The sequence below is a fragment of the Thunnus albacares genome, chromosome 2 (assembly GCF_914725855.1).
Source record: "Thunnus albacares chromosome 2, fThuAlb1.1, whole genome shotgun sequence".
Taxonomy (NCBI): Eukaryota; Metazoa; Chordata; class Actinopteri; order Scombriformes; family Scombridae; genus Thunnus; species Thunnus albacares.
The window spans coordinates 30,968,648-30,985,223 of NC_058107.1; the positions used below are offsets into that span (position 1 = coordinate 30,968,648).

At 39.3% G+C, this 16,576-nt stretch overlaps 1 protein-coding gene across 2 annotated transcripts; it reads right to left on the reverse strand.

Annotated features, from left to right (window-relative positions):
- Positions 1–3,912: 3,912 nt before the first annotated feature.
- prodhb (proline dehydrogenase (oxidase) 1b) lies at positions 3,913–15,814 on the reverse strand. Of its 2 annotated transcripts, XM_044330203.1 has the most exons (14): positions 15,160–15,811; positions 13,901–14,109; positions 11,739–11,773; positions 11,500–11,649; positions 11,178–11,242; positions 10,957–11,073; positions 10,757–10,830; positions 10,464–10,545; positions 9,037–9,129; positions 8,377–8,523; positions 7,385–7,560; positions 6,518–6,616; positions 6,311–6,399; positions 3,913–5,200 (listed from the first exon to the last, which is right to left on the reverse strand). In XM_044330203.1, the coding sequence occupies exons 1-14, from the start codon at positions 15,526–15,528 to the stop codon at positions 5,010–5,012; spliced, it is 1,896 nt and encodes a 631-aa protein (XP_044186138.1). In that variant the 5' UTR covers positions 15,529–15,811; the 3' UTR covers positions 3,913–5,009. The 2 variants fall into 2 exon arrangements, 1 of the variants encoding a protein (XP_044186138.1); XR_006398346.1 differs by lacking the exons at positions 3,913–5,200; positions 6,311–6,399 and adding an exon at positions 6,908–6,999 and having other exon boundaries at positions 6,528–6,616; positions 15,160–15,814.
- Between the last annotated feature and the right edge of the window lie 762 nt (positions 15,815–16,576).

Genomic DNA, 16,576 nt, shown 5'->3' on the forward strand with positions numbered 1-16,576 from the left:
TGTTTGTTTCCAGAGCTATATGTTTTCTGTATGGTTGCATGCACATATGTGATTATGCATGGGTGCCTTCATGGGTTTGAACAGGCGCATGTGTGTGTTTAGGGCAAAGGTGGGAAATCTAGGCCTCCAGGATAAGTGTTGGAACGAGGTTGTTTGGCCAGCGGCTGTGACGGATCCCTCGCTCTGCTCCTTTTCCACACTGGTGGCAATCTCTAAGCAGTTTCCTCTTCGACAGAGACCCCCTGTCTGTTTTTTTTTTTTTTTTTTTTTTTTTTTTTTATGGTTCATTCGTGCAGCACCATGCTTATCGTTTTCAAAGGGAAAACAGCGTGCATCTCAAAGAGAGAAGATGAAAGCGGTTTAATGATCTATAATACATGGGCGCCATTCATTGGCACAGAACAAAAGGTTTGGGTGTTGGGGGAGAAACAGCAGACTGTAAGAAATCTAGACAAGATTTGTTTTTGTCATCCACCTTTACTGGTGACTTTGAGGGAGAGAACTGGGAGTCACTGTCATTGTTTTTTTAATTCTTCCTTGACAGCTTTACTCGCCTCCAAATGAGATTACTAATAACACAAACCAGTCAGTAATGAAAGACTGAGTGGAAGGAAAAAATAATAACTCAGGGATGTGTGATATGGGTGTGATATGTTATTTGCATTTGTTCAACCCTCCCTGTTACAAAACCTGTGAAAAGTGACAACACTCCGCCACACACATCCACTCGGGAGATTTGGCAGATGATTTCAGTGATTTGTGTTTGATAGCACAGTGATGACACCGATGTGACGCTTTGGTGTGTGAAATAAAAGTGTTTTCCGTCCTGCACACTTGACAGCGTTCAGGACGGAAAACACAAACTTTCCATTTCTCCCCTCTCTCCTGCTCTCCCTCGGCTTTTGATCATTTGTGCAACGTTCTGCCTCTCTATTTGGACCGATGAGATTAGTCATCGCCTGTCCCATCTGTTGTGTTTACGACTCATTTGTTTACTCGCTGGTTTACATCAGAGCTCACTGTGGCTAGGGGGATTCCTTCAGCTCAGGGCTGGGTCTGGGCTCAGAGGTCAAGTTAGCTCAATGATTCTTCACATTTTTCACTAAGAAGCTGTGATGAACAAAACAGATTCCCTTCAGTTGTGACTGTAATGACAGGAAAAGTAATCAAAGATGCCATCTGAAAGAATCCAAAATGAGAACTGTAGACAAAATGTACATTTTGACAGGTCAACCAACTATTTCACTACCTGTAGCTCTACCACACTGTTAACCAGGACTCACACATGCTCATTTACTTGGGGAGTTTTGACAAGTCCAACAGTTTTGCTGTCGACAGCTGTGTGAACATGGCTTGACAGGACAGGTGGTGATGTAAAGCAAGCCTGCATAGTTTCACATTATGTATAGATGAGCAGGTCTGACACAGCTGGAGACACTCATTCACAAGTGAAACTTTGCTGAAACCCAAAATGATCCACTGTAATGTTTTTTTTAAGATAGATTGGAATTAGCATCCATCACTACATCCATTTGCCATACCCACATATGTTAATCCTGGATAACTGGAAGTTTACAGTATTCATAAATTGTGTTGTATGACAAAATCTCCAAAGATTAAATGCTTTTACAGTTGTTATATCTAAAAATATTATTGATGAAAAGCTAATCCTTTATCAAAGGTCACATTCTTCTGTTGCAAAACACTCAAAGTTTCAGGTCAGAGTGGCTGGTTTGGACCCCACCCCCTTCTTCACACAAAACAGGAGAGAAAGCAAACACGTCTACATGAGCAAATAATGATTCATACCTACATAAATTCATAAATAAATGATGGAGTCACAGAGTGTTCCTGCTTGATTAACAATGTACTACAGTACTCATGCATTTTAATTTTTCTGCTGACAAGTTTTAAATTTGAGTTCTCTGTCACAAAATGATTTGATTAGTATCCTGCAGTCTTTTTTATGTAATACATTATTGACTTTAGTGTTCCTAATTCCTAATTATTCCTAATTATTCAGGTACTAATTGTAAACTCTTCTTTTTTGTGTATCTCATTGTAATGTGTTACCAGTTATTTTACTGGGGGAAATGTCAGTGTCCTGCAGAAAGTTAACAACCCTTTCTCCTTGTTAGACATTTGAGCCAAGTTAGTCTCAGATGTTATAAAATATTGACAACATGTCTTGCAGCATTTTCACTGATGCCAATATACTGTGTTATACTGTGCTTGTCATTCTGTCCGGTCATGTAGAAATTATGTGGAGATCATGTTGCAATGTCACGAAATACAGTCTACTGTTTACTGTTCAAGGTCTCTTTTTAGCATTTTCCTCCTATTTCTACTGCGTTAAAGTTATATTTGTACAGAGGAGCAAAAAAAAAAAAATTCAACTTGTCATAGGGAATAGTCCTTGGAGCTGATGGGAACTGAAAAAGCAGCTAAACTGGATTTTCCTGTTGTGGTTGAAGGAAAAGAGCAGCCAAAGTTCAGTCAGCAGGCGGTTAGTGAGTGAGTAGTACTAGCATTGCCACAGTCATATGTAGGAGTTGACTCTTACTGATTATTCATGTGTGGTTCTGACTAAAATGGTGAATACAAGGATCAAGTCGCTGATGTAAATGTTAAAAGTGATGTTACGCAATTGTGGCGACAGAGGACAACTCCCTTTACACTTTTGCAAGATCAAATCATCCTTCTACTGTATATTGTGAAATGATTTCAGTAACCTTTCTCAGCGCTCTTGGAGTGACATAAAGGTTTAACATCTACTCATTACAGCAGATAGAACTCACTATGCTTCGGCCTAGTTTTCAGTTTTATGCACAATGAGCCAGTAATCTCTCAGTTTGCTGTCAAAAGACAAAAAAAGCACAACACTCCTGGGTGACTCAAAGCCACCGCTCTCCTGTCAGTTCATCTACTCGCACACCAACTCCGATTAGAGATTAAGTGGCTGCTTGAGTGCAAGCAGCAGGCCAATCCAACCATTGTGTGACAGAAAAACAAAATCTATTCAACTATCCAAACCTGAGAAACGATGCTCAATATATTTTCACATCAAGGCCTGTCACAGCATATGTAGCTGTGCTTTGAAAAGCACCGGACTGCTGTGTAGTCCCATTGAGACCCCCAAAACCAAGGGCAAAGCCGAACAAACAATCTAAGACATCAAACCATGTGGAACTAATGCCAGAAGAGCCCAACAAAATCTGTTACATATGCCATCCTTCATGTCTTGCGTAACACAATGTCAACATCATTACATAAAGTAAATTAGCTCCGGCTGCCTCTATTACATGCCTGTGTGCTATAATGTCGGGAGAAGTGTCGATAAGTCTCAAAGAATATGCTGAGCCCGTGCTGGTTTTGACTGACTTGAAACTTGTGTAGAATTTTCCACACTATAATGTGTCCTCTAAATTATCTTTGCAACTGAAGCTAACCAGGAAAACTCCAGTGCCCTGTAAGAAGGGATTTGTTGGCAAATGTATACCCGAAGGCACATCTTACATCAAAAGTGGACTTGATTCTTAATTAAACCAGAATACAGCAGCAGTGACAGCTCTGTGGTGCTTTGCCACAGTAAAACTTAACAGCCACTAAAGTTTCTTCTGAGTAATGATTAATGCATCCAATTTCTGTGATCTGTATTGAGCGTAGCATCATGGGTAATTAAATGGTGGTCTACAGAGCACTGACTGCTCTCATAAAATGACAAGGCCATAATTATCATGAAGCTTGGTTACCCTCTGACTCAAATACTAATTGTGTATCAATAACCAAGTGGAATATGTCACAGAATTAAAACCCCAAACAATCTAACCTGTACAAACAGCTCACGGCAGCAATATTACAGTCAATAACATTCAGTTTGTCTTTTCACAAAATTGTGATGTAGACTTTGGATATTCATAGAGCACATATTCATTTATTGAGCAATTTTACAGGTCCATAAAGTGTGACCTACAAATGGAATCACCTGCTTCAAACATATGTACAGACAGAAATGCATAATGTTAATCCATCATAATGCAATAAGACCCAAAATAAACCCTCTAATTTATTATTCCCTTCTATATTAACTTGTGTCAAAAAAAAAAAAAAAAAAAAAACCTGTCAGGCTTGCAGGTGTCTGTATGAAAAGGAGATTCACTCACTGAATACTGAACACTGTATGTTCTCTTGTAACACCTCGGTGACCAAGAATATAGCTTCCCCCAGTAAATACTATAACAAAAGCATCCCACTCTTATGAGAAGAGGGATGTGCTGTGAAGAGCTGTTTATACTTTCTCACTGATTCACAAACAGGCATCATTTTTAAACCAGCTATGCAACCTCAAACACAGCACACAAATATATAGAGAAGCCTCCTCGGGGTACTGTATGGCTGTCCATGAGTCAAAAAAAAAATAATATAGGAGGGGAATATTGATGTTTCCTTTACTACCATTTAAATCAAGCCTGTTATTTTTATTATTGTTGTCCCCTTCCAAGATAAATAGGGTGATAAAAAGAAACGCCCGCCCTGGTCTCGTTGACATTTTAGGGAGTCCTTTTAGAACAGTAAAGATGCCCACTTGATGGATACCAGAGCTCTATAGACAACGGGAAGACAAAATGAGGAATGCTTATGGATACAGAGGCGGATAAAGAAAAGAAATAGAGAGAACATGAGCAGAGCATATAAGAAGCTGACAGGGGTGAAGGTGGGCGACATCAAGGAGGAACAGAAGGGGAACAAGCAATGGAGAAAAACAACAGTGAAACACAGAAAAGAAAAAAATAAAAGGACAGAGTAAGAGAGTGACATTCAGAATAGTCCATCAACAAAAAAACTCCAGGACAGGGTAGAAGAGGAGACATATATCCAGAGAGAGCTGAACAGAGGGTGAGATAGAACAGACAGCCACAGTAGCAGCCATCAAGCAGAGAAGATTTAAAAAAAAAAAAAGAAACTCGACATGTTGACACACTCTTCTCTCTGTCTCTTCTTCTGTGCTTTCAGTACATCGGTCTGTAGAGAAGCTCCCCGGAGGCGAGTCTGCGTTTCAGCTCCTTCCACAGCAGCTCCCTCTCCTTTTGGGCACCCTTCATGAAGCCTCGGTTCTCCTGGGCTCTCCGAGACAGGTAGGGCATCACCTCATTCACTGGCCCATAGGGGACGTACTTATAGACGGGGAAGCCTGCCTGGCCTAGGGTTGGATTGGGTGGGATGGGAGACAAACAAATGAAAAAGGAGCTTTGTAGCATGACATGATATGGATGTAGATGATACATGTAGACAAATTGGATCAATGAGAATATTCTTCAATTTATGTACAAATAAGATCAATGCCACTTCAAGGTATTGTGAAATGTTTGGACTAGTTAAACTGACTTCAACATCTACAGCAGCATCTTTTTTCCAGTCTATTTTAAACAAATTCCAGTCATCTTGATTGGCTTCCCTCTCTGAATGATTAAAATTCTTGTAATCAGGCAAGTTTGCAGGGTGCACAGCAACCCTCAGTTTGCTGCATTTGAATTAGAGGATGTGCTGTTGTCTGCCAGTTAGGCTTACACACTGCAATAGTTTTGCCTTGGCTAACTCTAAAATAAATGCCCTTTTAGCTAATCCACAATTATTTTTCAAAACATCAAAACAGGTTACAATGAAAAAAAAGTCATGAAAACAACATCCTGAGTGAAAAAAATAAAATAAAATCATGAAAACCGAATAATATGGCAGCTTCAAAAATAGTGATGGACAAATAAAGATCTCAACTCCATGTTCTGTGTTACATAAAACAACTGCTTTATTGTTTCAGGATTCAAAGACACAGCACTGACTGCTCTATCCCTCGAGAAAACAGCAAAGAAACAAATGTGTGTCTGTTTACATCGGTGCTGGTCAAGGCCGTTTCAACTTGAGCCTCACACTGACAGACAACTGCTTGACACCGCTGTATCTGTCTCTGACTGACAAACAAAGTGGTAAGAGCCGGCAGCAACACTTCATTAAGACAGCTTGTCAATACTGAGGTGTGTTCGTGTGTTCTGTGTTAATACTGTATGTCACATTATGGGCCGCAGACTGACTTCTACATATGTACCCTGTGCAGTCCATGTGGTCTGCATGGAGTACATGTGCGTAGCTCAAAGGTCTTAAGGGACACAGTTGAGAGAGCTATAGAGGAGGATAGCCGACATTGATCCTCAGAGGCTGGGCTTTAACTGTCAACCCTATGTAGGGCAGGGAAAAGCAGTACCTAGTGTTTCTATGGTTAGGTGTAAGAGCGTGTGAGTGTGTGTGTTTTTCTCACCCAGTGGGAAGCTGATCTGATCACACATGCCCAGTAGCTGACCAAAGTACACCTTGTTCTCTCTGGGCAACAGACCCAGCTCATTCATTCTAAATGAGAGAGAGAGATGAAAACACAACTTTGTTTATATGGATGCAAATGTAGAAACAGTATAAAATCCAAGCCTGTGTTTTCAACCGTGTGTAAGGAAAAGAATTTAAACTGTACCTCCTCAAGGTGTGTTTCACCGTGTCCTCATTATGTGAAGCCACCATAACGTTAGCATTTCTTTTGAGCGCAATCTCATCCAGCACGTAGTCCAGACACCTTATACAAACACATAAAAGGAAGGCAATGTGAAGTGAGAATAACCACAACCGTTTTCTCTTAAACTGTTGAAGATAAAACGTTAAACTATATGTTATTTAGTATATTGTATGCATATTGTGGCTTACATTGTATCATCCAATTCATCTTTCTCATTAGCATATATGATTTATACCATTGAGTGGTATAGGACTATCTTTACACAACTAAACAGTAAAAAAAACATTCTTAAACACCGAACAAACCTTGCCTATCATCCAGATGTTGTGTCTTTCCTATGTTGCTGTTTACCTCAAGTATAATTGAATGCTTGAGGAGGGTGGCCTTTACTCTTGTTTGCACAAAACATCCCCACAGGCTTATTTCTTTCAGCTTGCCTTTATCTAGGAATGTCAGAGAATTGTTACGACACAGCACCTCAAGAGTTGGATGGTTTCTGTAACTTGCACAAGGACAACTCAATGTGGCGGGAGCTTGCTGACACAAGATCTTAAACTCAGATACCCTGAAGGACATCTTCTCTAGATATTAAATCCCTGTGCTCTTCCACTGCCATGGGCTTGTCAGTAGAAGGCTGCCATTTCAAATCTGTGAACCACTTGGGAGAATCGGGATGGTGAAAGTAAAAAAAATGAGGTGTCTTTTTGCAAGATGAGTAACTCTAAACTGTTTGCTGTCCAATAGCATAAGAGTAGAGTAATAATGGACAGCCTCTCAGTGTGAATATAAGGGTGCGGAGGTTGGGTTTCAACAGCTCTTAGCCCTTACCTGTGGTACATCCTATTAGTAGACTCATAGTCAGGGTTAATAGGGTCCTCATAACCAATCTCTTCAGCCCTCTCTCGCTCCTGATACATGTAGGCCCCACGCACCAACTTGGCAGCAAAGTGCCATCCCTCACGTCGAGACAATTCTACATCCATAGTCACATTGTCATAAGCCTCCTGCACAGCAAGAAAGGAGACGTTAGACTCATTAGCAAGTAAGAAAAAAAACCCAACTGGAATCAAGTTTGGATACAATTTTAGAAGCAATTATTTTGTATATTGAGCTGAGCAGAGCAAAACATTTTAATTTTCATCAAGATCGAACGACACTAAACAATACAACACTTTATTCTTTCATACGTCTTTATTCTTTCATATGTCAAGTCTATTGTTTCTAATCTACCTAACCAAGCCTTGAACACATAACATCATTCACCAACCAGACACCACATCTGTCTGAAAGGAAAATCAATGGCTGTGTTTTCACATAAATGACAGTCATCCTCATAGGAAAAGAAAAATCAACATTTTCTCAATGTCTGCAGCAAAGCAGTGGTGTATCATTATGCACAGCAACTAATTGGAACCAACAATAATCTATATAGTTCTAATTTATCCAACACATGGTATAGGTTATTTTTATTTCTTGATACTGTATGATTTAGGTCATAATATGGTAAGCCTACTTACTTTTTGTACAGTAGCAATTAGGTTGAAAAATGGATGTTAAACAAGTGAATGTCTGATTAATGTTAGCAGCATTCAGCTCTTTCAGGACCTAAAAGGCTTCTCATTTGAAATTGTGTATAAGAAAAAATACAAATAATGTTCCCCAATTTCCCACCAACATTATCATATCATGTAACTGTTTCATCCTCAACTTAGCAGCCTCACAGCAGTCGGTTTACACTTTATGACAAGTGTCTGCATGCTTTGTGTGCATATTCATCATTAACACATCTGAACCAGTTTTTTTGCCACTTGTGTTCTGACCTTGAGGTAGCATTGATAGGTGTTGAAGATGACAGGTTTATCTTTGTTGTAGATCCTCTGCATCTCCAGTGTCAGTCTGCTGATAGCTGGCTGGAGGTAGGTTTGCTCTGCATCCACCATCAAGCGAACACCATTCTCTAAGGCATGCTGGGATACAAAAGATCTAATTTGTTTGTTGTAATAAACACTGTGTGTTATGCTACAGCTTAATTAAAAATATTGTTTATAGTTGAAACTCTCTTCAACTAAATACATTTGATCGCAGTTTCTGTCTACACATACATTGTGATTTCTGACACTTTAATTCTACAATACAAAGAATACCTGAGGCTCATTATTGTGCTTATTGTTACAGGGTTTAGCAACACTCACAGATTAAACATGGCTCTGCTGTATAATATGGCTTTTAGTGACTAATAAAGTATCTATTCATATTAGTGTACTGTATAAGCATAAAAACAAGAAAAAACAAGATACATTGCAAGACGCTACTCAGAAAATGTCATAGCAACCAAGAAAGCAAAGCTTGCTATAAATTATCACTACTGCACCACCCATGCCATATTTAGTTATACTATAAGTGCTTCCTCCTGCATTTGTATCATATATTTGCTACTACGTGTGTGCAGTAATCAGTCTCTTAAATGTATGCAATATTACCTTCGCTAAGACATCCATGCGCTGCAACATCCTCTTCATTTGTTTCTCCTCCTCTATAGTGAACTCCCCCAGTAGAGGCTCCAGCTCACCTAGCTGGGCAAACAACCCAGGAGATTGTACACAATGTCACACAGCATGACACCTATTAGTGCTTCTTACTTCATCCACCCTTCAGCTGTCTTTAGTCCAAGCAAAACAGATGCTGTATGTCTATGGTAACTTGCCCAGTTTCTGTAGACATGCAATCAACTCAAGCCTTTCCTTAACCCAGCACCACACCTGAAATTGGAGCTAAAACAGCTCTAGAATAGAGACATTTTACACACACATTTACTCAAAGTTTGACATAACCCTAAAAGAATTTCTAAAAGAATCATCAAACCATGAAGGATTTAGAAGATGATAAAATAACAAAAGCTAAAGATAACAAGAGCTGTAATTGATGCAACTCTGACCTTATCAATTTCAAATTGTAATTACAGCAAGAGAACTTATAATTAATCAAGTTTAATAACAATAAAATAACAAAACTTTTTAAGTGTGTGGACAAAACACTACATTTTTACAACTGTTCATTACCAACTTGACATTGACATGATTGGAGCCAATTAGTGAAGTGTTTTAAATTAGAGTATATTTGACTACATTTTTATTCAACTTTTTATTGTAATTACTTTCACATTTCCCTGAAATGAGTTTTTGTCCTGGAAGTATCAAAAACTTCTTTATATAAAGGGGACCTTGTCTGGTGTTTGCCTAGATTGTGGAATGAACCCTAAATACACTTGGATTTCTGCATCACACGGTTGCTTACATATCTCTAGCATATTCTCTAGGTTGTAGCAAATCCTTACAATCGTTCTTAATAATAAATGATTTCGCATCCCTACCAGCCAACATTCTGGTTGAAGGCAGGTGGAGCTGATGCAAAACTTGGAACAACAAAGACCAAGTCAGCTATTGTTTCAGTATGTTTGGTCTTTGAATAATATATATATATCTAAAGTCCCCATCCACTCAGAATTGTGCTTTTTGTTGTTGTTAAGTCTCTTAGATGTTTGACCTTCACTGTGCAGAATAATGTATGTGCAGTTTTGACACTAGAAAACTCTTGTTCACATTCATCTGCTGAAGAGGGAAAGTTACTCTGTACATACCTTAAATCTCAGTTTAAGGTGTGTACATACAAACATGATTTTGGGGCATTACAATGAATGAAATGAAATGAACAATGTTTGCATATTTATAAATTCTGGATTTTCCAATGAAGGGGAAGGAGGAGATGTAATTTTTATTTAGGTAATAGGTCTTTTTATTGAAAAACCTTATCAGATACAAATTATTATACCAAGCAGAGCATTTTTAAATGTCTTAAAAAAACAACTTAGCAACATTTTTAAAGTAATTTCATTATTTTTTTCACTGACCTCTACGTTTGGGACAACAAGCAGGTCCGATATCTTTGTTCTGTCATCTATAAGGCTGTTCCAGTCAAGCATGTCAATAGTTCTGTCGAGGCAGAGGATTGCAAGATATCAACAGGAACCAGAAAAACTATTTTTGGTTGCATTTCATAGCTTAGCCACTTTTTTCTTATATCCACATTTTCTTATAAATTGCTTTGAACAAAATAATTTTCCCCACTTCCTACACTGACATTGTGTGACAGATATTTCAGAGATATTTCTGGTCTATTTTGGTAGTCTGTGTTCATGCTTACCCTGAAGATTCCTCCTCTCTTCCAGTAAACCAGCCATAGAAATCACCTTTTGCACCCAGTTTGGTCAAGAATTCCTAGATGGATACAGTATATAAATCTAAGGTACTGCACTTTACATACTGAAAAAATATCTGTAGCAACATCTCTACACTGTGTGGGTCACAGACATCACCAGGTCAACAGAAGAAGAAAAACTCCACCTGCATCTGTTTTAGTTCCAGCCTCTGCCCTAAGGCCTCCATGCCATCTTTCCCCTGCTGTGATGCCAAGAAGGTGAAAAATCGGCGCCATTTCACCAGGACCTCTGAGAACTGGAGCTTTAAAAGAAAAAAAAAAAAAACATGTCAACCCACCCTACCTCTGCTGCAAGAATATCAGCTAAACTGGTGCATTGACCTCCTAATCACCCCTTAGTGCCTACCAGAAACTGAGGTCGTCCTAGAGCAGTCATTTTGATGGCAGAAAAGCCATCCATTGTACTCCCACCTAGAGGTAGGACACAAGTACTTAGTTTTAAAATAAATCAAATGATGCATGCTTTAAGAGTGTGCTGCATGTAATAAATGGAGTGTATAACAGAACTGGACCACATGTCCATGGGTTGAGGGATGACAATATTTGCAATATTTGGTAGAAAATACCAAAAATAACAATATGAACCGACCGGATTTAGAACAGATACAGCTGTAAGTGCCAAAACAGAGAAATTGTATTAATGACTTAATTTAATTTTGTTTACTTACCAGACGCTTTAATACATTTGATAAAGGTGTCCATATGCTGGTCACATTTGGCCTCATCAGCATAGAAATATGTGCGGGCTCCAGTCACTCCTCCACGTCGGTCACCGAATCGCTTGTGTGCTTTAAATTTTTTCTCACTGTGGTCCTTGCCTGAGGGTGAAAACAAATTTGCATCCCTATTACCTCTAATTACATCATATACTGTGTCCACAAATGAGGAACAAAACAAGGCAGCTTACCTATGCTCTCTTTCTCTGCAGCCGAGATGGATGAGCTAAATTGGAGGAAACACAAAGGGATACAATAAGTTAGTTTACCCTGAATTTAAGCATCATTAGAAATGTAAGTTGCATCGGGATTTTAGCAAATATCTGGCATTTTAGAGTTCAATTTGAGAACTTGAACTCTTTCTGTGAACATTTTGGCCTTATTGCAGTGTCATGCCAGAGGCTGACCTTGTGTTTAGTGATCCTATATGTGCTGAATAGTCTCGCTGTCAGTCTGCTGATCCTCTGGTGAGGGCAGTTGTAGCATCACACCACACTTGACCTATTCTACCCTCATCATAGAGCACTGGGCAGCTCATGTAACCAGACAGATGACTGGACATAAGGGACGTCAGTGGGAAGGCAGCTAGGAGTTCTTTTGTTTTAACATTAGATGCCATTTGGCCGGCACTTTTATTGTAGAAATCTGGATGTGATTCCAATGCAATCCATTAAACACCAGCTGAACGTTTATTTCCTTAAACAGATGTTACTTAGTCACTGAGGCCACTTGTTCAGTATTGTTTTATGTACTTTCATTTTTCATCTAAAAATCAAAACCAATCATAATGTTTTCTGTAGCATTGAATAGCTGAGGTAAGTAACCCAGCTGTCAGAGGAAGGATTAAGTGTACCTTCAATTCTGTTGAAGATGCTTTCCGTGTTACACTGTGAAGCACTGATTATAGCCATCATCTGATTATAGCTATCTTTTAGCGTCAAAAGATTTAATTGAATTTGACATCTGGCACAAAATATTGGTTATCGGCAGCTTTGTTACAAAAATGTCAGTAGTGCCCTTCAAAAACCTGCATGAGTCAAATCCTAACTGTAAAATCAGGGATTATATTTTTAGTTAAGATGGCCTACGCATCTGAACCCTGGCATTGTAAGTATCATGCTCTCAACATCAAGCCAAGGCTCTCTTCTGTTCCTTATATCTCTTTCTGTGGCAAGGTGCAGACTAATGTTCTTGTTGCTATCTTGACAGATCATTGGGGTGCCTGTCAAACAGTGCTCTCTGAGATCAAGCTGGCTTAATTCACCTTGTCGTCCTGCCTTAGGTTTTAAGGTGTACGTTCGCCAAACAAAAGCTTTATAGGCTGAGATTTGATAACTCGTTTGATGTTTCCAAGCAGGTATCCCCTAGACACAGTATATCAAAGCTGCACAGTGATATCCTGTTACTAGTGATACGGTATGAAAAACTTACAAGAAGGGTCAAAAAAGTCATAGCAAAGGGCTTGCCTGGGAGCTTTATCATTGCACAGGATGTGATAACACAATAAAACAATAATAAAGGACATTTGGTCTGGCACAAGCCGACATTGCAGTCAGCTGTCAGTCTGCGTCAACAGACTTAAACACTGGATACTTACTGCCTAGCCACCTTGTTTATTCACTGCACCTGACCTTTATAAAAGTAGAGGTGTTGTGTGAGAGAATAAAGGTCAGTCGTTTTTGGCTGAGCATTATGCCCCTGATAGGTAAATCTGACAAATGCATTTGCCTTTTTCACTTGAATGAAACGGGCATCAAAAAATATTCACTTTAGCGATGTCACTGATGTGATATTCACTGATGTGACTGTGAATCAAATCCTAAATGAGCCAAAATGTCCAAATTTAATTTTGGACGAAGAGATGTCCTAATTACTCAAACTGCATGAATGCCCAGAGCTACAACTTAAGTAACATTGCTGCTCCTGCTGTCCGGAGAGACTGCTTGCATAAGGCTTGCACTGTCATCCAAGTTTACATCAGCTCATAGCAGCCTTGTGCTTCTCATGTGACAGGATTCCTAACAAGTGAGAAATTCTGTCCAGACAGCCAATCCAGAGTGAGGGGCCATGTCAGAGCCAACAAATCAGGTTTTAAAGGGTGTTTACTTCCTGGTTGGAATAAAAATAAATCTATTTTTGGCATCAAACAAGAGGAAAATACTCTAGGGTCTACAGTTCCATTTACAGTGGAGAAATGATATTTGTAACTTGATGTCAGTTTTTCTCAGTAAGTAGTCCCATGATTCCTCTTACTTTGATATTAATTGTTGAACAGTTTACATGAAACACTGACCACACCATCTTATGAATTTAATATCTGCTGAAATGTATGGTAATACCGCAACTTTCATACTCCATCTCTTTCTGTACAGCCTCCTCTTGGCTGATGTCTTCCTCAACACTGTAGTCCAGGACAGAGCCAACACCAAAGGCCTGATTCTTCTGGATCAGCGGCTTGATGGCCCGATGGTCCTCACCAGCCACAAACTGCCCATAAAATGTCATCTTCATGAACTGGTTGAAGCCTCTCTGGCCCAGAATCTTATTACCTAGATCCATTATCTAAACAGAAGGAGAGAAGACATTATAACCAGTTTTGATAGGTATCTATAAACTCTCATTAATCATTTAAATCAATTCCACAATGTAATTTGGCTGACATTATGTAAACTATGATGTCCCAGAAAAAAACAGGCTATGTCTAGGCATGTTTTAAGGCAACAGGTTTTACCTGACAGACTAAAAAAAGACAAAAAGCAGCAAGTTGCTCTTTCATGAGCAAAAGAAATACAAATCTTGTTGCTACCCTCAAGCTAGAAACTACACAGGGCATGCCAGACTAAAACAATGACAGAAGATAACATGTTGCAACTGAAAACCACACTAACGTCAGATTAGATCACTACTTCACATTCGGTGTAGCTTCCGGCTTTACATTTATTTCATTGATTACATGAAGTGAGATGTGATAATTGCTGAAAGAATTAACCTGCAGTCTATTAAAAGACTCACAACATGGGCTGAAAAGGATATATTTTCATGAATGTAAAGTGTGTCTTGTTATCACCAATCAATTCAATATGCTGTGTATAAATATTACACCACAGTAAAAACTGGCATGACATCGAGCTGAGGATGAGCATCATGGGCTTCAGAGGGGTTCACTTACATGCTTGGAAAAACAGGTTGTAATTTGAGAGATGAGTGTTACACGTGAGCCTGAGGCGCAAACAGTCGGGCCTGTGGGTTCAGACTTGACATATAACTGACTGAGCGTTTGCATTGAACACAACCTGAGGCCTTTCATGTTATAGCATAGACGCATCTTGTTATCAATAAGCTGTCAGTACTAAGACAGGTTGTTTAAATGTGCACACTGCTATGTGATAAAAGTTGATAATGTCTCTAGACTCCCTTGTCTAGTGCCTATATAACTCAGACTTGTTTTTTGGTTGATAGTGTTAACAACCCCTTTTCCCCATTGTGCTGTATGAAAATGTCAAACAATTATGCTGACTTTTAATAGCCTGCAGTGTCATTATAAAGTCCCCTGAGGAACAAAAGGCACATTAACAAACAGATTTTATCTTTATGCAGGTATCACCTCGTTACCTCTTTATTCTTATCAACCAGGAAGTCATAGGAGCAGAGTTTGAAAACCACCAAACTTCTCAGCAGCTCTAATGAGTCTTTGCTCTTATAAGCCTCCTGGCTCTGGTCAAAGTCTACGGTGATCTCATTAGCTGCGTTGGTGGTGCCGCATCTTCCTCCTGTACCGGGCTGTCCGGGTCCGGATCCGGGGGACTCCGACCGTGCCGAGTCATGTTCAGCGGTGCCGCGGCTGCTATCGTCCTGCTGCTCCCTCTGGGTCGCCGAGGTGGAGGTGACAGTGGACCGGAGTCTTCGGCTACAGAGTACCCGTTTAAAGGAAATATCCGCCCCTGCCCGTGTCAGGGTTGGCACGGTTTTGACATAAAACATTAGCCTGGGAGTGTAGGTGTCTGCAGTGTGGTGAAGTTGCACAGACCATCTATCTGTGCGAGCTGCGCGCGCTACAGTGCTAACAGTTAGGAAGCCAAACAGGTGGACAAGCTGTGACGCATTACTTTTGTTTTTCACTCCCAAACTTTTTTTTTTCACATCACACGCCCCACACGAGTGCACACCTCGTTTTGAGTCGTGTTTTAACCCGCTTTTCGCAGGTTGCAGCGGTGCAAATAAACTAAGAATTTAAGAGGGGTCTGCTCATGTAGTGACGCACATTATTCTGTCATCCACAGGTGAGGCTACCATCAGGCTAAAAGTGACGAAAGGTTCTTTTGTTGTTCTTACTTAAAATTTTGACCTATTTAGCTTATCCTATACTTTACATAGTTAAACTCATAAGGCTATAATTTACTTCTACTCCACTTAGAAGTAGCCTTAGCCTAAAGTTAAGCTACTTCACTGTATTTATTAAAAAGCTGTAGGCCAGTTACTTGCAGATTCATATTATCATCTTAAAATATGATGCACTGCTATTGATTTAATACCAGTAGCCTATATGACTTAAAGTAGTTAAAATGAGCTAAGTACATTTCAAGAGTTATGTAATAAACATTTAACTATAACAGCCTAACATAAATGTGGAAATATAAACTAAACTGAATATAGTCTATACTGTACAAGATGCCCAGTAATAACATACTGTATGTCCTTGCAAGTAAGTAATCCACTAATATTAAGTATTACTCTTAAATGGGGTGTTTTAGGTGCCCTATTTCAGAGTAATGTGGTAATTAAAACCCCATTACTCTGAAATGGGGTACTTGGTTGATTGATTGATTGATTGATTGATTGATTGATTTTATGAATTTAACAGACACATAAAAAGACAAAAGTCCAAAGGATAGCATGTTAAAGTAAAAACACACATTTCCAACATGGTCCCAAGATGTTCAAAGACAAAGAAAACATAAACATAACATAAAAAAACCACAGACATTCAGTATAAAAATTAAACAATACAATCCTGAAATCCAGAAACACA